At 43.1% G+C, this 22,206-nt stretch overlaps 1 protein-coding gene across 5 annotated transcripts in view; it reads left to right on the top strand.

Moving 5' to 3' along the window:
- PDGFRA (platelet derived growth factor receptor alpha) overlaps window positions 1-22,206 on the top strand; it is a 56,778-nt gene that overhangs the window by 16,765 nt on the left and 17,807 nt on the right. For all 5 annotated transcript variants that reach the window (XM_083630179.1, XM_083630180.1, XM_083630177.1 and 2 more), the window contains exons 2-13: window positions 214-274; window positions 1,032-1,346; window positions 6,012-6,278; window positions 8,068-8,198; window positions 10,183-10,354; window positions 10,447-10,636; window positions 11,973-12,088; window positions 14,847-14,970; window positions 16,380-16,573; window positions 18,418-18,512; window positions 18,608-18,740; window positions 21,473-21,577. In XM_083630179.1, the coding sequence (XP_083486305.1) occupies window positions 217-274; window positions 1,032-1,346; window positions 6,012-6,278; window positions 8,068-8,198; window positions 10,183-10,354; window positions 10,447-10,636; window positions 11,973-12,088; window positions 14,847-14,970; window positions 16,380-16,573; window positions 18,418-18,512; window positions 18,608-18,740; window positions 21,473-21,577 (1,900 nt within the window). In that variant the 5' untranslated portion in view covers window positions 214-216. The remainder of the gene's footprint in view (window positions 1-213; window positions 275-1,031; window positions 1,347-6,011; window positions 6,279-8,067; window positions 8,199-10,182; window positions 10,355-10,446; window positions 10,637-11,972; window positions 12,089-14,846; window positions 14,971-16,379; window positions 16,574-18,417; window positions 18,513-18,607; window positions 18,741-21,472; window positions 21,578-22,206) is intronic.

Here is a 22,206-nt window from a genome sequence, read left to right as displayed (position 1 = left end):
AATGGTACCCCTGGTGAATTTAACATGGATTTGAATGTAGCCGACCAAAACTGGTGCTTCCAGGACTATTTGTCATTTTTGACAGTACAGAATGATTAATGCCATCATTCCACATTTCCAAGGTGCTAATGCGCATTGCAGATGTAGCGTTGTCATTTCCTATACCCTCGCTAACTAATCATGCCTTGCCTTTGTTTCCTGTTCTTGTTTCAGTTGATGATCGTCATGGGTCCTTCCCGAAGAACGATCCTGATTGTGGGCTGCTTCTTGACAGGTAACCACAGAGCTGATAGTTAAATCAAAATCATCTAAGCCTAGACCCAAAGACACAACAGCTGAACTACTTGGAATCTTATATTTTTTTCTGGCCTGGGCTGGAGAGGTATCATCAGAAAGCTTGGAGAAAGGAGAGGCTAATAGCATGAGTTTGGTCTATACAGGTGACCAACAAAATTGCCTGATTTGTGCAATGGATCTTCTTCTTCTTCTTCTTCTTCTTCTTCTTCTTCTTCTTCTTCTTCTCCTTCTCCTTCTCCTTCTCCTTCTCCTTCTCCTTCTCCTCCTCCTTCTCCTCCTTCTCCTTCTCCTCCTTCTCTTCCTTCTCCTTCTCCTCCTCCTTCCTCAGTGCACCCACAAATCTGTTCTGGTCCAATCCTCTGGAGCAGAGTGGTCAGGGAGAGGGGAGGAAGGGGAAGTTCTGCTGCACAAGCAGAAGTCCTTGCATGAATGTGATGACTTCACTGGATATGTGTGTGACTTCATAAAAAAGGATGGTACAGAAACAATCACCTTAAAATAAGTCAATCATGCTTGAAATACGGTCTCTTCCTGGCCCTCCAGCTGGGTTCCCCATCTCTGGTGTCCTGGTATTCTGAACTAAAGACTTAGCCTGCTGTACTAAAGTGAGTGCTCTATCTCCCGCAGAACTATGGTCCCCCTCCCAAATAAAAATGGCCATTGTTCAGAAATGAGCAGGTGATCATTTCCTCCCAAAATTCCAATGTGAAAATATTATACTTTTATTTTCACAGGGCCATGGCTAGCCTCTTGTCAGTCTTTGCTTCCGACTATTCTGCCAAACAATGATGAAATGGTTGTGCAGCTGAATTCCCCCTTCACCCTGAAATGTTCTGGAGACAGTGAAGTCAGCTGGCAACATCCAATACTCGATGGCAACCATACCATAGACCTCAAAAGCGAGGAGAACAACAGCGGCCTGTTTGTGACCATCCTTGATGTGGCAAATGCTTCTGCTTCTCACACTGGATTGTACACTTGCTACTACAATCATTCTCTAGAGGAAGATGATGAGGTGGAAGGGAAGGACATCTATGTCTTTGTGCCAGGTGAGCTGATTCCTTTCACTGTATCTATGATAAAGCCTCCATGATAGTGAAACCTCTTTGACAGAGAAAGTTGTGGAGCAATTGAACATTATGATGCTGGTCCTTTCTATTGATCAAAACACACCATTTTAGAAGCTGCATATAAATCCAGTTCAGAGCCTTTCCTATGTTTAGATTTTCAAACCTGACCTGGCTACAGGTCACAATCAAAGAGCATACCACACTAACCAAATGGAGATGAATTTTGTGGAATTAGCCCAGACTTGACTTGTTCCAATGGAAAGTAACTTCACACTGTTCTAACATCAGGGAACCCTTTCCATATCAACTTTTCTGCTGGTCATTCCTGCATGCAAATTCCTGTGTGTACAGTGGTACCTCGGGTTGCAGACGCTTCAGGTTACAGACACTTCAGGCTACAGACTCTGCTAACTCAGAAATAGTACCTCAGGTTAAGAACTTTGCTTCAGGATGAGAACAGAAATCACACGGCGGCAGTGTGGCGGCAGCAGGAGGCCCCATTAGCTAAAGTAGAACCTCAGGTTAGGAACAGTTTCAGGTTCTTAACCACTGTACTGTAAAAGGAACTGAACAATGCTCAGTTTGCAGTTCCCAGAATCTGCTGGGCTTTATTTGTACCCAACAGAGTACTCAACAGTCCTCTGTGGCTGTGCATGATGTGTGAAGGTGAATAATGGACAAATGATCTTCCAAGAAAGCTTGATGATATTAGAGTACTACTAACATTCTCATCCATTGAGGAGCCTTTGACAAAGCTTCCTAGGAACGCCAGGATTTTCTGGACCACAGTGCAAAAAACATTCCCTTAGATAGCTTTAGAATTGGAGAATGCATCTTGAATCTTTTCAAAACTATTTGGGGTATGCGCTTGAAAATGTTTGATTTAGTTTCACTTTCTGAAGGCCACGGTTTAGTTTCACTTTCATTTTGTTTACACTTGTCTCATTGCATGTTGGTTATTCTCAGTTTTCATTTCACCTTCGTTTTTGCATTGATTTCAACCAAGATGCATCCTCTGTTCTACTACCTATGACATTGGTGCATTTGATCCAAATGGCAGAACATCCACAGGCATTCTGCTATGCCTCTGCCTACAGCATCACACCTGCTGGATTTGTTACAGATTGGTCAAAGGGGATCCCATTTTATAGGCAATAGAGAGATCCAACTGCTTTTCTCTTGTTTCCCTCCCATGCAAATGTCATTGTGGGCATTCTGTCCCCCTAGCCGTCAAACAGAGGACAGTTTGGAAAGGGGGTTCTGTTTGATCATTGGAGACTTCTTGTAAGATACAGAACTAATGTTTCTAAGCGTCAGGTTGGAGAGTTGGCATGTCTTTTCAGTTCCACAGTTTTCTCCCTCCTTTGTTCCTTGTACCATTTCAGGAATATTTTCATTTTCAATGCAATGCCTTCTAGGTAAAACTAACATGTGAAACTTTTTTTTTTAAGGGTGCTCCTGTTAGTTTCTCACATTTAAGTTTTTCTGAAACTAAGGCACACCCCAACGATCTATATAAACAGGGGACTTAGTAATAGTTTGAGAACCACAAAGCATAAGCATTGCATTCCAAAGTTTGTCTTCCATGAGTAGAACAACCAATGAATGAATTATGATTGATTGGCCTGACAGACAGAGATAGATACCCAGGGCTTCATCCTGTCGAGTTTAGGGCAGCCTCTTGCCCTTACAAAATCAACCAGCAAATATATGCTGCAGTTTTGCCATTGTTTAATGGGGTAGTTACAGCGGGAATGATTGTGGCATTTCTCCTTCCCCAGAGAAGTGATTCCTGCTTGACTGAGATTTCCCCCATAGACTAAAAAACGAGCTGCCAGTGTTGCAGATCTTAAACTTCTTCTTTCTCTATTCTTCAAATTAAAATGTCTCTTTCCATCATGAACAGTATATTTTCTAAGGAACCCATATATTCCCTCCCCCCCACATAAGAATTTTGAAAGCACAGGTGGAAGCTATTTTCTTTATTAGAAGCAGAAAGCATTTAAAGTCTGTGCACTGGATCAATCCCAAGGCAACAAGGGGGGGAAGCTGTGAGAATCCCATTTGTGGGGAGAAAGCAAATGCATTGCTTTTGTGGAATGCAAGTTTATGTGCTGCTAGGTTTGAATGATTACTAGAAGGTCTCACAGCACACATTACAAATTTCTTTGTCGGCTGGGTTTGGATTTTCTATATAGTCAACTGCCTGCCCCCCAAAAAACTTGATACAAGACATCCCAGGCTTGAAGTATCATTTTCTTTATTTTTACAAGATAGATTTCAATAAGAAATGGATTTCTAAGCAGAATACCATATTATGGTAAAATGTGAAACACTGGGAGATGTGGTTTCTTTGTCTTTAGACCAAAGGGTGGTTTAAAAGTTAATGGCCCATAAATCGGGCTATACATACTCTGCACTAAGGGCGGGTTCTGTCACCCCCATTTCTGTGGCAAGAAAAAACTGGATTCTGATTTGCATAATTTCTCGTACATTGCATTCTTCATTCTGAATTTTTTTACCATGTGTACCATTTCTGAGAATAGTATGCAGCTATCCAGAGAGGTTTTGAGCTGAAAATTCTCCAGAGGGGAACTTTCAGCTTGTATTTCAGGGCTTCGGTGTGTGTGTGTGTGTGTGTGTGTGTGATAGGGCAGCCAAACCCCTCTTTCCAATTTGAGAGAAGGGAAAATTCAGAGGTGAAACTCATCACTGCCACCCAGAGTTCCTCCTTGCTCCTACCATTTTCTTTCCCCCAAAGTCCCCAAGAGTGACACTATAAAAGGCCAAGTTTGCACATCACACTAAACAATGGTTGGTGCAGCTTTCGTTTTACACTCCAGACATTTCAGACTACATTTCCCATCATCCAGTGCCTTGATTATGGTTGTAATGTGATTGGCTTTTGTTTTTTTAAAAAATGTTGTTAGCTACCTTCAACTCCTTTGGGAGAAAGGTTAGGATTGGAATTTAAATCCTCACCCTGGACAATGACAATGGCAGCTGGGGCTGAAGGAATTTGTGGTCCAAAACATCTGGAAAGCACCAATTTGGAGAAGACTGGTTTAGCACTATGAGGACCAGCCTCAATGTGCCTGAGCAAAGCATCAGACTCTCACACTCCCCTCTCCATCTAAGATTACCTTCACTTCCAAAGAAAATTGGCTTAGTGTTACATACGGACTAGGGAACTAGCTTTGAAACAAACTCTGGGTAGTTTAACAAGCCAGCTTCATGACTCATGGTTTGAGTTCCTTGTGACCACTATTTTGCTCAGCCTTAATACAGGGCACTACAGCTCCACCCTCTGGCCACTGCAAATCTTATTCAGCAATTCTCTGGCTTTTGAAGTATTTTCCAACTACTTTCAACCATGCCTCAAAAATAAAAAGAAACCTATTAAAAGCAATTGGCTGGCTGTTATGGAAAACAGGATGCTGGACTAGAAAGACTTTGATCTGATCTAGAAAAACAGTTCCTAATGGCTTCAAGTTCCTTCCTTACGGTTGCTTGCCTCTGTCTGTGACTGACAGAAACTGTATTATTCAAATAGGAAAATGTTTTGCAAAATAAACACTTAAGAAAGAAGAAAGAAGAAAGAAAGAAAGAAAGAAAGAGGAAGGAAGGAAGGAAGGAAGGAAGGAAGGAAGGAAGGAAGGAAGGAAGGAAGGAAACATTGCACATTAGCAATCAAAAGGGCTAGAAACCTGCTTGTGGAAAAGAAAAGAAATAAAGCTGTGATCTTTGGAATCTAAATACAGTAACCTCTACCACATCTGCAGTGTTTCTCTGGAATTGCAGCACGCGCGCACACACACACACACACACACACACTTTACAATCTGGAACTGAAAACTTTGGCTGCTACTGAATTTGGACATGTTTAGCAAATGAACACATCCTTTCCCCAATGCTTTTCCGACCTGAAGGAAGGCTTGCACTGCCATGTTATAACGTGAATGCTTTTGCCCTCTTAACAACTGTTCTGTATGGTAGTAGAGGTCCCATTCCCGCTCAGCCATTGGTGGTGTGCATCTTTGAGACTGCATCAGTTTGCATGAACATGACAATGATGATTTACAAGACCACCTAAGATTGTTGCTGGTGTTGTTGTTTAAGCTGGCATAATTATAGCAGCTATCACTGGAATTTTAAAGTGACACTTCTCCATGTTATGCGTGCAGTTTCAACCACATTCTGAGGACGACTGAATGACCATAGCTCAGTAGCACAACATCTCCTTTTCATATAGGAGGGAGGGCTGGGAGGGCTGCCTCTCTGAAATCCTGGAGAGCCACTGCCAGCCTGTGTAGACAGTATGGAGCTAGATGGCCTGATTCCAGCCGAGCAGGAGACTCTTAATCTCAGGGTTGGGGGTTCAAGCCCCATGTTGGGCAAAAGATTCCTGCATTGTAGCTGGTTGGACTAGCTTACCCTTGTGGTCTCTTCCAGCTCTGCAGTTCTATGGTTCTAGCTCCCTATGTCCCTGTGTCAGCAGCTTGCCAGTGTAAGGGAGGGTTTTAATGAAGATCTGTGGGAGCTGCTGAGCTCCACACACACAGGATACAGGATTGAGCCACCAGATATTAAAGTCACTTACTCCTCTAGCCTGGTTGATGGTTCAACATACCTCCCTCTTCACAGATCCAGCTGTTCCCTTTGTTCCGACATTCCCAGAAGATGAGTTCATTGTCATCACCGAAGAAGAAGAGTCCTCCACCATCCCTTGCCGGACAAGTGACCCCAACGCCCAAGTAACTTTGATGACCAAAGAAGGGAAAATCGTGTATGCCTTTTATGACAACAGGCAGGGCTTCATCGGAAACTTCTCCGCAGGCTCCTATCTGTGCAAGACCACCGTTAAGGGAGAGGAGTTCCGGTCCGGTGAATTTGTCATCTATATTTACAAAGGTATTTCTTTTCACCTTTTCTCTATGTAAGGGACAAATGAGTTTTTCACTCACACCCTTGAAGCATGAGTCAAAAACTCATTTGTTATTTCCATAGATCACTGCAATGCATTATATTTAGGGCTGCCTCTAAAGATGTGGGATATAATCCACTGAGAGCAGTCAAACATAACATTCCTTGTTTTCCTAGAGAAGACATGCAGGGGAATGTTTGGTCCAGCCAGTCAAAAACTTGCTGTTTCCTTTTGGCTGGAACATCCTTCCTTTGCATGTGACTAGAGGTGGGCGTGACCTTACCTGTCCAGGTAACAAAAGGACAAGGCATGCTGCCACACACTCTCTTTTTCACTTCCTCCTTCGTTGAACCAGCTTCTTAGCTAGAAATGGGGTATTGGGACCAAGTCTCCCATATGGGGTAGATCCACATGTATCTATTTGTAACTAAGTCTGGCTTCAGGGATCCAACTGTGAACTGATGTGAGTAAACAACTTTTACTGACTTTAAATAAGATTGTCATGTGTTTCTTCTTTTATAAGGGGAAACTTACCAGGAACATACAATTCAATACTCAATTGTATGGTAGTAAGAGGCATACACAAGCCTGCAGCCAGCTATCTGTTGTGTGTTTAAAAGGGGAATGTAAAACTCTGCCAAGTTATAAAACCTGCTAACGCTAGTTATGAAGGATATTAATAAACAATATATCCTCTCCTGCCTCCCTGAACACTCCCACAAAAGATAGTTCAGAAACTCATTCTGCTTTTGCAGAATTCAGCGACCAGGTTGCTCACTGGGACAAGACGGTTTGGGCACACAAGGCCAGTCCTCCTTAGTTTCTGGGCCCAACGCAAAGTGCTGTTTTTGACCTATAAAGCCTTAAACAGCTCAGGACCACAATACCTCAAGGACTGCCTCTCCCCATATGAATTGACCTGGACCCCACCACACCCCCTGGTCTCTGAGCTGCTCCCCACCCCCTGCCCCAAGAGAGGTGTCTCCTCATGCTGCCCCAGAGGCGGCCTGGAAAGATGATGCCCCCAGACTTAGCGGTCCAACAGAGACTGGCCAAAGGTGAATGTGAGGCCAGCAAAATACCTCACCTCAGGAGGCAGCAGTGACAGCAGCGGGCGCTGCTGGGCCTACATGGTGGAAAGGCTCTCCTTCAGTGCTGGGCACTCAGCTCCCAGGCAGGTACTCAGCTCCCAGCAAGCACAAGAAAGGCCAGTGCAGCACCTGCCTACCTGCTCAGCCTCCTGGTTGTCTGTCCATTCCCAACAGCAAAGGCTGGTGCACTGGCTGGCTGGCTGGGCTCCCTCACCCACTTGCCTGTTTACTCTGAGGCCACCTCAGTTCCTGGCAACCAGCACGCCCTGGCCAACCCCAGAGGCACCATTCACCTGGGGAGCTTGTAGCCAGGGCTGCTGCAGCAAGCAGCCACACAAGTCTTTGGAAGGCAGAGATGTGAGAAGGTATCACAGGAGGAAGGGAAGGAAAAAGGGACAGAGGGCAGTGTTGCCCTCAGCACCCCTGACTATCATTCAAGGCACCCCAGGGTGCCACGGCACACTGGTTGAAAGCCACTGCCTTACATTATGGAACACCTGACAAGAATCATGTCAACTGTTGAATGCTGGTTTCTGGAAGCACCATGGTTTATTTTAACAGACTTATCCCTTTGCCTTAGTGCAAAGGTCCCCCTCAACAGTTACTCAGAGCAAATTGTTCAAAAGAACCTCTGTGATGTGCAAAACATTTCTTAAATGTGCAAATTCTCTTTTTCCTCTTCCAGCTACATCATATCTTCATGTTGAGATCGAATCCCCCAAGACCGTGTATAAGACAGGAGAAACCATTGTTGTAACGTGTGTGGTCTTGGATAACGAAGTCGTGAACTTACAGTGGAATTATCCAGGGAAAGTGGTAAATATCTCTTCCCCCCCTCCCCAAATACTTGTTGTTGAATAAGTGACCGAAGAAGACCGTGGGTGGGGTTGTAGGGGGATTTTTTTTGGTAAAAAATAAAAATAACAAATAGAATAAAGACAGATGAGAGAGCATTTTCTTGTTGCGTTAGCTGGGTATCATGAACCAAGACTTTATTGTTAGTAAACCTGAAGAACTTTACAAGATGTTAAGAGGAGATGAGTAACATATGAGGTTGACAGGAAGTGGGACAGTGGTTATAAAGTAATAACACTCCCCTCAAACCTGGAAAACATAATAGAACAAAAAATGGAGTGTTTCTGGAGCTGCCCACATGTTACACTTCTGTACATGTGAGAATATGACTCTCTACAAATGACTTCAAGTCATAATCAGATGGGCTGAGTCTTCTCTGAAGCACAGCACACCAGAGTTAACTGGGAGCTAGTGCACCAGAGGAACTTAAAGTGCTGGATTGGGACTAATCCTGCTTCAGAAAGTTATTGCAGAGTTAAAAAGGAAGAGTGGAAGAGTGGATAATTAATCACAATGGGCTGGAGCCAGACGACGGTAGTCACACTAAGGTCCCATTGATATTGATGTGAACAGTTAGTCATGGCTACCTGAAGTCCCGTTGATTTTGATGGGAAGCAAGTGGATCCAACTTAGTGTTCAGCTACCTCAGCAGAAAGACAAGAGAAGAATAAATCTCATAAATTGTCATATTGGGCCAAAGTGAACTGAGAATAGATCCCATGCCTAGATTTATGATAGTGTATTCCTAGTCCCATTCATTCTGATTCTGCTGCTAAGATTTTACTTTTCTCCATGTCCATAATGTGCCATGTGATTAAGTAGATAAATGAGCAATACCATAAATAGGATTTCGGTTTTTTAAAAAATGTTTTGATCTCATTCTTGGCATCTATCAAACCCGCCAACTGGCCTGTTTTAACCTGGACATCACAGATCACAGAAGCCAATCCTGGCATCTGTTTTGATTCCTGGATGTCCCTTTTTCGGTCTAGCGCTCTCGCGATTTCAGAAAATAAAGAGTTGGACAGTGTGCTTCTACTTCACATCAATTTTAGTTCTCAGAAAAAGTCTTTATTTTTGTGTAGGCCCCAATTTTGTTAGTTTCCATAGTCATCAAGAGCTCTAGCTATTCCTACTGCTTTCAATTTTTTCACCACCTTTGAGGAAGGCTGTGCTGTGGTTTGATCTATTAGATCAAAGAATCCTTCCTTTGACAATTGCCTAAATCACAGAAACTGAGGTGTTTGGGATGGGTTTTTTGTGGTGGGGCAGGTATTACAAATTAATTTTGCTTTCTGAAAACCTGAATAAGTAATCAGAACAAAAATCAGTAGCATTGCCACTCGAATGGAAATAAATTACTGTGATCCCAGTTTGCTGGCTTCCTTTTCAACCTCATTAGCATTCAGCACTGTGGACATGTTGATTTTCAAATGTACTAATTCTAGGGTTGGGCCCAATTTTTTAATATTCACGGTATAAAAAATAATTTTTTTGGCTGTTAGAGACAGCATGTATGACTGCAGTCTTCAGCATTCTCAATAGGTTATGCTCAGGGTCACTTGACTGAATAGTCACACAACTACTGTGCTCCAGCTAGGGCCCATATGTGCATATAAGCTGTCATTAGTATATCCTTGGCTAGATGATTAATTTCACAGGCAAGCAAGGTACTGTGTGCATGATGGTTCCCAATCTGCAAAGAAGAGGTGTGTATGCCTCCTGTGATACAGATATGGAACCACCACCAAAAGTGCCCTGTCTACTAGTGAAAAAGTCTTTGACTCTTTGTCCATTTGACCTTGAGATGAAGATGGGATCTACTATAGGGCTTTCTCTGAGGGTCTTTGTGAAACCTGGAAACTGATAATGGATCTTAAGGGTGCCAAGTTGTTTTCTGTGGCCATGTTGTTTGACCAAGTTTTCTGATCCTTCAACTATGCAGAAGAACAAAGGTAAAATTTCACTTGAGGACATCAAAATTCCAACCCAGAAGCTGGTTTACAACCTGACCATTCCAGATGCTTCAGTGAAGGACAGTGGAGATTATGAATGTGCTGCTCTTCACGTGACCAAAGATTTTAAGAAAACGAAAAGAGTCGAGATCACAGTTCATGGTAGAGTCTGCTTCTAGTTTCCTTTGTTGTTCTCAATTGAGCATGCCAATTATCATTGAGAGATACTCATGGAAACCTTTGTCCTCCTACAGATAAAGGGTTCATTCATCTGGAACCCCATTTTAACCCCATGGAAGCTGTCAATCTTCATGAAGTTAAAAAATTTGTAGTTGATGTGCATGCATACCCAGAGCCAAAAATGTTTTGGCTGAAGGACAATGTGACTCTGATGGAAAATCTCACGGAGATTGTCACTAAGTCCAAGCAGATCCAGGAGACGAGGTAAAGAAAATGTTTGCCAAGGAATTTGTAGGTTTTAGTTGTCCAGTTCTCCATTTGCAAACCAGAGTATCTCCTTGGAAGTAGATTGATCTCTCCTCTAGAGAATCTGCAGCCTGTTCTGTATCTCTATGAAAATTCCACTTGGCAGATTCTTGGTTCTCCAATTCCTCTACTATTCCTATCTTTGTGCATTTTTCAAACCTTTATTTGGCTTCATACAGGTTTTAAGAATTATTACTTGCTTCTCCTTCTGATTTATTATAAGATATGCAGGATGATTCTATGCATGTTTACTCAGACATATCTTCAGGTGACTTCAATTGGGTTTATTCCTAGGTTTGCATGCTTACAGTTTGTTGTGTCCTTGTCTACTCAAAAGCCAAGTCTCCTTGGGTTGCGTCCAACAGTGTCACTCAGCTGACAGTATGGGTGAGTGTATCTGCTCTGGAGACTCTCCCACCCCTCCAAGGGATTGCATAGGGAGGGGGAAATTGCTTACCTCCCTATTCCATTGTCAGAATCCTTACTGTCAGCTTTTTCAACTCTGTTGGATACAACCCACTAAGTGCACTGGGCTTACTCTCAGGTAGGTATAATAAAATAAGGCTGCAATTCCATGCATAGAACCAGGCTGTTAGAGAAATAGGGTGTGATTCAGAGAAATTTGAAGATTACCATGTAAAGTGTAACATACATTTCCCCCACTCCCGCAGTACATTCGCTTTATCTACTTAAGTTTTACTGAAGTAAAGTATATTCTTTAACACAGTAGATTGTCTTACATTAAACATTGGTTTAAAGCATTTATCTCATTCTGAAAGAGATAATATTTCATACATTTTTTCAGTCCTCCCTCCAAAAAGCCCACAGAAGAAAATGGAAATTTCTGTTAAATTTTACTATACCCCTCGCAAGGCCTTCACTTCACTAATCAGATTACCTCATAAATGTAAATGTTCTGGTTTTTGTTTTGTTTATTTGTTGCTTCAGAGTATTACAGACACAGACACACACCATAGCTGTTAATGTTTCCCTTTCTAAAAAGGAAATTCCCTTATTCCGAATAGGATTCCTCGCAAGAAAAGGGAAAAGTTGACAGCTATGACACACACACACATCTTCTCAGGCAAGCAAAAAGGGGACAGAACTATCCTTGCATTGATAATGTGTGAAATTAACACAGGCCAAATTTAGTCTGATCCATTTGTCCTTACCATATACTGAGCCTGTCTTTTACACACAGAGAGATTGATTTCCAACAAAGCTATCAGTTTGTTTTGCTTATTTTTTTACTGTTCCTCTTGTGGGAAATGATCACAATGTTCTCTTTCAATAGGTACCAGAGTTTATTAAAGTTAATCCGTGCCAAGGAAGAAGACAGTGGATATTATACTTTTGTAGCACAGAATGAGGATGAAACTCAAAGATATATTTTCTCCCTGCTCATACAAGGTAAACCTGTAAAATGGGTAAGATCAGTATAAAACTAGAGGAGTTAGGTAGATGTGGAAGTGACACTACAGAGACTGATCCATAGGCCAACAAACAAATATGAACTACTGTGGGTTTAGTAGAAAGTTTAGAAAGCTAGAAAAACTAAACTTGGAAATGGGGGTGAGGGGAATCAGCTGTGAAGCTTGCTGGGTAACTGTGGGCTAGTCATTTCTCAGCCTAATCTTCCTCATGTTCCTCATGGCAGGAGGAACATGTGTGCACTGCAGATGAGGAGGAATTTGAACTGTGCTCTCCCAGTTTAACCACATTGACTTTCAGGGAGATTTAGGTAGCCTAAGGCCTGGTGTGCACAGACAAAAACAGATGAGAGGATAAGATTGTTCCTAGCTTGAACCATTCAGACTGTAGGTGGTAGTGCAAGTTGAGACACACACACATCTGGAAAATAATCACCGCACACAGAAATCAAGCATGATGGGGGAAGGGCAAAACTGCAGTTATTCCCCCTGGGGCGTGGGATTCAGTCATGTGATTCCCACCCATCTATCTGAATTGATGCAGCCCAAGAACAGTTTGGCCACCTCATTTGCTGTTTGTGTAGGTCACATGTGGCTATCTACTATGGTCAATGGTCAGGGGTGGTGGGTGCTGTAGCAACTGGAGAGTCACAGTTTCCTAAGCCCTGGTGTAGACCAAGCCAAAATGTGCAAGACTGCAGCCTAGATGGCTAGAACCAGGTTACTTCTTCCATGTGACCCCGGCCATATTATTTGTACATTGAATTCTTGCTCCTAGAAGGAAAGTTCTCTTGCCATGAGTGTATCCAGCATTTGCAAGAAACAGCATATGGTACGAATAATACTTCTGAAAATAGGAGTCAATAATAAGGCAAATTATCTAGGAACAAACTCGCTTGCTTGCCGCTGTCCATGGAAGATACTTTGGAGATTAGTTCAGCCCCAGATGCCGACAAACTTAAACATCTGCTGTGCCTGGCTGAGAGTCAGAAATGGTCCCTTCCACATGGATTTGATTTGGAGAGAGGAAGGGGTACATAAAAGGAATGAGGAATCACAGCACAAAATGTGCATTTAGTGTAGAACTTATCATGGCGACCATTGCTCAGAGATGTTTTGAAAGAAGAGTTTTGGAAAGAGTTCATACAGATGTCTACTCCACCCACCCCCATCTATCAATCACTTAACCTAATTTATGTACCGTACTTGTGTGTAACTTTTCTCCTGAGCTGTTTACATATGGTTCCCAAGCAGCCCCTTATCCAGACCTGCTTAGCTGCAGCAGCAGAATGGCTGTCATGTCATCTGCCTTTAAAGCATTCTCTCATAGCTGGGACAGTAGCTCTGTGTTAGAGAACATGGTTTGCTTGCAAAAGGTCTCAAGGACAATCCCTGACACCTACATATAAAAGGGTCAGGTAGCAGGTGACGTCTAAGACCTCTGCCTGGAACCTTGGAGAGCCACTAAAAGTCAGAGTGGACAATACTGAGCTAGATGGATAATCAGTCTGACCCAACTCATAGGAAGGCCATGTCTCCTACTTTGCAGAGGACAGTCCTCTATTGGAAGGGCTTCCAAGAACCGTAGGAAGGGAGAGTAGGGACCTTGGTGTTGCCTGTCAGTAGCATGTGGACAGTAGACTGAGCAGGCACACCAGTTCCTTGGTCACTGTCTTCCCCACTATGGTGAAGACACAGTGTATTTCTGTTTTAGTTAATTATTTCTAAATTTTCATGCATCAATACATATAAACCAGCATATCCACATTGTATCCAAAACACGTGGTGGGCACCAGGTTGGCAAAAGATGAATGATCCAAGTAACAGTCAAAGCAGGGCTTAAATTAGTCAATCAATCAACTCAAGCTTCAATTGATTAATCAGTGAGAGTCAACTTACTAAGTGCAGGCCATTTTGGTCTGTGGGATGATGAACTAAGGGCATGCTACTGCTGGGCTTTTAAAGGCTGTTTGGGTTGTGATATGTTGCTGTAACAGAATGAAAAATTATCTTGGAAATAATCTAAAAATGCTTCAGCCCATTGACAGCCTTAACTCAAAGAGGAGTTCTGAAATGAGCAAATGAAGAGTTCATTCTTCTCTTGACTGTGCACCCCCAGCTTGCTGTGTAGCTGCCTTGTTGTGCCTGGATTCCTTTATTCCACATCCCAAAAGTACTGCCATATGTTCTTCTCTTGAAGCCAGGACCCTGCTAAGGCCCTACAGGATATGAGTCCCGATTAAAGCCAGTGAACTAGTAATTCCCACTGAAGACTAACCTTCTGTCTGATCCTATGCATGTTTATTCACCTGACTTAATTGGGACTTTCCTCAAGAAAGTGTGCAAGGTTTTGCAGTAGAACGATCCAATACTATCCATCTTTACTCAGAAATAAGTCATACTGCATTCAGTGGAACTTACTCCAAGGAAAGTGTTCTTAGGATTTCAGCTAACAGCCTAATCTTACCTATGTTTAGTAAAAGTAAGTCCCACTGAGTTCCATGGTGCTTGCTTCTAGTAAGTAAGTACAGGTAATCTAGATACAGGAGGGGATCATGTGTTAGTGAAAACAAGCAAAGAACTCCAGAAAGTCTGAATCTAGATTTCCCCAAGGAATGACTGAGTTTGCCAGGCAGATGGGAGTTCAAAACTATGCTTCTGCCGCTTCTTTTCAATAAACAGAATTTCTTCAGTGCTGTAAGGATCTGACTCGCTCTTCCCAAATTATCCCTTTTCAGTTCCAGCTTTAATTCGAGATCTGGTGGATAGTCATCACGACTCTGCGGGGCAAACGGTGACATGCTTGGCAGAAGGGACACCGCTCCCTGAAGTGGAATGGCTGGTTTGCAAGGACATTAAAAAGTAAGGAAAGTTGATTCTGACCGTCTTAGAATATCATCCGTGTAATTATAAATGGATAACATGATTATAGATCAATAAGCTTATAAATTCTTTATAATACATAGGGACTTGCATTTTTGGAGATGGAGGGGATATTATTTCAGGTAATAATAAACCGCTGCAAGTTACTGTATATTGCTGGTCTTCTGAGTGGGGAGATGTGATGTTAAATGACTTCCATGTGTCTTTTTATTATTATTTGGGGGAGAAACCACAACAATCATGTGACTACCCAATGATGACTGGATCTCAACATATGGGCAGGGAGGGGATCGCAGCAAAATTACCCCCAGCTGCTGTTTCCTTTGGGAGGGAAGCTGTCAGCTTCTACTGCAGTATGATTTATAACTAGCACCCAGGTGTAAAGATTACTAATAATCTGGTCATATCAGTTGTATGTAGTCAATATTTTCTAAGCTGCTTTGTAGTCACTGGTTATCATCACTGGGCATGACCTTTTCTTGAGCCTTCATCCTCATTTGTTTGCCAGGAGCATCCTGTTTGTTTAATGAGCATTCATTCTCATGCGTTTCTGGGGAGTTTAAATGATGTTGCATAGTTCATCTTCCAGTGCATTTTTGCATGTTGGGGTCGTGGGAAGTGGGTTTGTTGCGCAAGACCTTCCATCCAACTGAATTTGATGGTTTATGTTTGAAGTCTATCTGAACATGGCAACAGCCTGGAATTGCCCAGTGAAGTTTCCAAGGTGGTAGCTGTAATCAGCATGAAAAGCTTGCGAATTCTTCAAGGACAGTTTTTTTTAAAAAAATAGTTTTTATTAAATATTTTCTTGTGCTACAAAACACACAAATAAACGGGAAAGTACATCTGTCACCTCCGCTTTCAACTCATAGATTCTTTTTCACAGTTCGTTTACACATAGTGAGAGACACTTTTGTCATAGACATCTTGCAGTGGAAGGAAAAGAGGGGAGAGAGGGAGAGAGACGGGGTGTCGTTCTTCCGTTCTGTTTCAAAGTGTTAGTGTAGGAGTTTGTGTCGGCATCACATGGGCATGGTGTGTGTGTGTGTGTGTGTGTGTGTGTGTGTGGAGAGAGAGAGAGAGAGAGAGTGAGAGTGTGAGAGAGAGAGAGACTGCAGGAGGTAGGAGATCGAGAGCTTGGTTGGTTGTGTCCAGTTGACATTTCTAAGGCAATGTGTCTTCAAACAAGGGGTTGCCAATGTTTTGGACTTCATTTCACCACATCCCTGATAATTGGTCATGCTGGCTAGGGCTGATGTGAGCTTGAGTCCAAGACAACACACTAGCCACCCACTGATGTATGTATATAAAGTTGTTTGCTCACTGAGCAATTCTCAATAAAAGGGAAGTGTTTGGCAATCCTCATTTATATCTATACTTCTCTTCAGGTGCGGTAATGACACCTCGTGGACCTTCCTGACAAACAATATCTCTGATATCACCATGGAGACTCACCTTGGTCAGAAAAACATGGTAGAAAGCCAGGTGACCTTTCAGAAAGTGGAAGAAACGCTGGCTGTTCGCTGTATGGCGAGGAATGACCTTGGCACTGTGGCACGGGAACTGAAGCTTGTGGCTCCCAGTGAGTAAACATGGTATATGGTTGGCACAGCTGCTGTTGGCTCCATCTCCTTAAAAGGGACCCAAGGAGTCATGAAACAATTTATGCTGTGTGGATGTGATCTCAGACCTTTTTACGTGGTGGTGCCCTCAGGGCAGCACTTTAGCTCAGAAGTCCAGGGCTCCACTCTGCAATGAGCAGGAAGCTCCTCAAATGCAGGGAAGCTAGCTTCACACATTTTAAAGTACCGTATTTTTCGCCCTATAGGACGCACTTTTTCCCCTCCAAAAATGAAGGGGAAATGTGTGTGTGTCCTATGGGGCGAATGCAGGCTTTCGCTGAAGCCTGGAGAGCAAGAGGGGTCTGTGGGCACCGACCCCTCTCGCTCGCCAGGCTTCGCGGACCTCTCCGCAAGCAGCGGGAGCGCTCCCGCTGCTTGCGGAGAGTTGCCAGCATGCCGAAGCCTGTGCGCGCTGAGATCAGCGCGCCCAGGCTTCGCGGACCTCTCCGCAAGCAGTGGGAGCGCTCCCGCTGGGCTCCCACGGCTTGCAGAGAGCTGCCTGTTTGGGGGCTGGGGTTGGGGGAAGCTCGGGCCTCCCCCGCCCCAGCCCCGCACCTGGGGGGGAAATAATTCCCCCCCTTTATTTCCCCCCAAAAAACTAGGTGCGCCTTATGGGACGGTGCGTCCTATAGGGCGAAAAATACGGTAAGTGAAAGGATACACATTGCCATCTAAAAAACCACATGATAGGATGATTAAGTCCAGAGTGTAAAATTACCTAGCTGCACCACTGTTTTAACAACCAGATAATACTGAAAACCACAGACATGCATGATTTACGGCATCTTTTGCATTTACCATCCTGGTGCCTCCAATCTATATTCTGATGGCTTGGGCAAGATATGCAATATTGTTTGTCTGGTGCGAAGCTGTTTAGAAATATTTTCCATGTTGCCATACCCGAGATCACAGAAGCCACTCCGAATAATTCCCCTTAGTTATTCGCATTTTTGCACTCAAGGGCCTCCAAGCGACTGGCACGGCGAAAATAAAATAAAAGGGCATTAAAATCAGGTAAAAGCAGCAATGAACAAAAAACTAAAATACTCATATGACAATATATTTAAAAGTCCTACCCATTTAAAGAACATGCCTATTCAGTATATGTAAGTATAATGGTATGTATATTAATATCCTGAGTGGGACGAACCTGTAATTGCTTAAATAATTCTTAGAATATTGAAAACAGGAGTTGATGGAGAGTTGTGTGAAATATGGAGCCTTCTCTTCACACTTATGCCCCCCTCCAACTTAACTATAGCTGAACCCACAAAGAAAGGGTGTGTGAGAGGAATTTACAGAGGAAATAGTGGTATCATATGGATCTTTAATCTCAAGGAAGGCAGGAAACAGCAACTGGTAATTAAAAGATGGATGCATACAAATCAAAAGGAGGGCATAATTCAGCTAGAGTTAAGGAGTTTTAATTTCCTTTGATTTCAGTGGGAAAGACTTAAGGCATGCACAAAACTGATTTATCAGAAGTCCATTGAGTTGAAAGGGATTTACTTTGAGATAACTGTGTATAAGGAAATCCCATTGAACACAGATGGACTTACTTTTGAGTAAGCATGCGTAGGGTTGTACTTCACTGCTCACGCTTAATTCTATGGGATTTTCTGCCTGATATGCCAAAATAACCAGGCCAGACTTGGATACTACACACCTTGAATGAGGAAGAAGCACAATTTACTGTACTGTCCCAGGCCAGCCTGGGATCATGGCCACCGTGACTGCTTTTGAAAGTGAGCTCCTGCTGGTGAGAGAAAAAAACCCTCAACTACACATTTCCTTTCTCCTACAGCTTTACGATCAGAATTGACGGTGGCTGCTGCAGTCCTAGTGTTGCTCGTAATTGTAATAATTTCGCTGATTGTCCTGGTAATCATATGGAAGCAGGTAATGTAGAAACACACTTCTTTAAAACTGTCTCCATTCACGTGTTGTGTAGGGATGAGTCTAACATGCCGCCTTCCATTCCTTGTGCGCCGCAGAAACCAAGATATGAAATAAGATGGAGAGTCATCGAGTCCATCAGCCCGGATGGACATGAATACATTTATGTGGACCCCATGCAGCTGCCATATGACTCAAGATGGGAATTTCCACGAGATGGATTAGTACTAGGTAAGGCCTTCTTGCTGCTACAGAGATAGCAGCATTCATTTCATGTAGAATGTTAGTATCATTGTTAGCAATGTTGCATAACCATTGAGAAAGGAAATGCTTTGACTGTGTGGCTAGCTCCTTCTCTGCATGCAAATCCTTAATGTAGCCAAAATGGCATCATCCATGTGCAAGAGGTAGCTATCAGGAGGCTTGGGAGAGCCCCAAGTTTTGCAGAAGTGCGGGAAGAAAACCCAGATTTGTGGGGGAACCAAAACAAAATGGCCCAGTGCAAAACTAAGGATGTTCAGTGGCCACAGAATGCTGCTGACAGCTGAAGCGAGAATGGAATGGCCTATTCTGCATAAGGGCACAGCTGGCTGGAACCCTGAACAGGAGCAGTCCACACTGCAGTGGACTTTTTGGATGCTGTGATCTTGCATGCTGTCGGGCCGTGTCTAGTCCCAAAAAAATGCTGGGGGGGCGGGGCTAGAGTGTGGCACAGGCAATGCAACTTGTCTAGAAGTGTGTCCACGAAAACATGGGTCCCGGTTTTGGATCCACAAAAGTTGGACAGTATGACATGGTCATTTACTGAAAAGCCACAACCAATTGATTTGTTTCAACCCTTTAGCTTTGTTTCAACCTCCAATTTGCTTACAATGTGTTCTATATGCAGGCATTGTGGGCCAAAGCCAGGCTGTATGCAAGCAATGCAGGCCTAGGCGTTCAGGTCTCCTGGAGCTCAAGAGCTTCATCTGCATAACAAAAGACAGAGAGGGTTCTAAACCCCTCCAATGACATTGTTAGTAGCTGGCAGGCAGCCAACCCTTACTGAGATAGGGCCAGTGTTGTGATTCATAAATTTCAGCATTAAGGCGATTTATCACAGGTGGTGGGTGTGTTTTGCCTGGGCTGGCTTAAGGTAGATATACCAGGCCAAGCACCCTGTTTGTCATTCTTGCTCCTGATGTTCCAATAAATCCTTTCTGAGCTGAATCTTGGTCTTGGGTCATGCCCAAACTATTGAGGGTGGAGGAATGCTCATGGTTAATTATGAGTTATGCATATGAAGAAGGTTGGTTTCATCCTAGTCAGGCATCACCAGATGCCAGCCCTGGAACTGGCTTTCAGTGCTAGGAGTTCAGCCATGGGAAATGCAAAACAGTGCCTGTCATTGTGTGGAGAGGGCTTTCCCTTCAAAAAGATAAACTGTGGCCTGCAGAGACAAGCTGTGGATGGAATCATCTGATTCCAGACATTCATGTTGTAAACACCTGGTAAACAAGTCTTTTATCCAAATGAATGCTCACGAGTGCAAATAGGAGACCTACTAATAAATCCCTGACATTCAGGAAGTTCTCCCACCTCCCATACGGAGCAGAGGTGTGGGCAGAGCAGGAAGTTTTTCTCATGTTGAATATATATACAGCCATGACACTGAGTAGAGTGGGCACTGGATGATGACTAGATCGAGCAAATGTTTATGAGAGGCTGCATCCTGCCATGTGGTCCACAGACCTCAAGTCACAGAAGGCCTTTGGGGGTTTGGTGGAAGCTCAACATGTTGGCGTGGGTTTGACATGTCATAGGAAGCTTTCTTCATCCTGGCTTTATCACAAGAAGCCAGATCAAAGTTTTGTTGAACTGCGAGAACTTCCTTGTGGGGTTTTCAGAAATGGACCTGACCATGCTTGCATTTTAATGGGGGAAATAGTAGGTGAAGCTTCTCTCCGAATCATCTCTGAATTTTCACACAGGTTCCAACAGTTGCATTAAAATCCCTGAATTGTGACACAGGCTTGAAGAGCCTTGAGTATACATGCACATTGGACAGTTTTAATAATTCCCATAATCTCATTCGGCCATACAAGTGTGGGACTAGTGTTGAGACTGATTAAAATTTTCATGGAACACAGAAAGCCAGAAGGGGAAATGGGTTGCAGGTGGTATAATAATTGAGAAGGACCACAACTTTTGCTAAGTGAGCGAGCCCCAATCTGTCATTCTGAAAAAGCTGCCCACCTATTTTCAGAGGTTTCTCTGTAACCATGAGGTGGAGAAACTTGCCCTTTTAAATGAAATTGGAGGCGTTGAGGACCCTGTAGAAACTGCTAGGACAGATCTTTCTTGCAAATATAACGTCTTACAAAATCAGTTTAAACGTCTTTGTTTTCAGCCAGACTTAATTGTCAGCTAACTCTGGATGTTGTAGCTGTTCAGGGTGCTACCATGTCTTTGTTATAGACTGTTAGACTAATCTCCTCATTGAGGGATCCCTGATCTGCTTCATTTCTTGGGGCATATTTTGAAAACCACTGCTCTAAAGACTCAAATGTAGCCCAGCTTAAGCAAAGCATTTAATACAATATTGCTGGGAGGAGATAAACCAAACTGCATTTGACTGACCAAAGCTGTTTGCTTATGAATGATTTACTCTAGAACAATGCTATTAATGTCAATGGAGTTGTCTTGGAATCATGATGTTGTAAGGCTGTAGAATAAATGGGTTCAGTCTAAGAAATGGGTATCAGAACTCTGATACATGCTCAGATTTCTCGTGTGAGTAGGTATCTCCCATTCATTCAGTTGGAGGAACTGGCTCATCATGTGTTAATGGGTTTTTAGAAATCAGATGGACAAAGGAAGCCAGCAGCATGCCAGCAGCAGGATTTCAAGAATGCTAGAAGCTGTGAAGTAAGATATGATAGTTTGCCTCTCAGTACAGTAATTAGCAACACTGTTGTTTACAGGACGAATCCTTGGCTCTGGAGCTTTTGGGAAAGTAGTTGAAGGAACTGCTTATGGATTAAGCCGGTCACAGCCTGTGATGAAGGTGGCTGTGAAAATGTTGAAGCGTAAGTGTTTCTTCAGGTTGTAAGTACTCCAATCCATCTCTCTGGCTCATCTCAAATCATGAGAATGGCTGAATTAGAACTTAAAAGCAAAATTAACGGGCATGATATTTACCATGACAGTTTTCCTTCTGGATGCTTTTGATTCCATCAAGTTGTGTCTGCTTTTATGTCTTTATTGCCACTGTGCCCATTCTGCTGCTTCAATCTGTGGAGATGGCACTGTGAAATGTCCCACATTCCGTAGCTGTGAGAAATTGATATTTTAGTGTGGTGGCACTTTGGTGCTCCCTTCCTAATGACATTTCATTGTACACTTTTTGGCACCTGCTTAAAACGTTTTTGTTTAGGGAAGCCTACCCAAACATGTTCATGTTGATGTGCTTTAATATTTTAAACACTTGTAATGGTTTTTAAAAACTGTTTTATTGATAATTTTAATATTTCTTGTAAATGACTTGGACGTTTTACTACAATAAAGTGTTGTGTAAACCTGGTTTAGGCCCGGTTCTGGCGCAGAAACTGTTTTGGTCAGCCTGAAAGCATCATATGAGACCCTTCCTTGAGTGGTCCCCTCCATGAGATGTCTGGAGGACATGAGAACAGGCCTTTTCTGCAGTGGCTTCCCAGTT

The sequence above is a fragment of the Podarcis filfolensis genome, assembly GCF_964270895.1.
Source record: "Podarcis filfolensis genome assembly, chromosome: 9".
Taxonomy (NCBI): Eukaryota; Metazoa; Chordata; class Lepidosauria; order Squamata; family Lacertidae; genus Podarcis; species Podarcis filfolensis.
The sequence above is the reverse complement of the archived record's forward strand: the minus strand, read 5'-3'. Positions and strand labels throughout refer to the sequence as shown.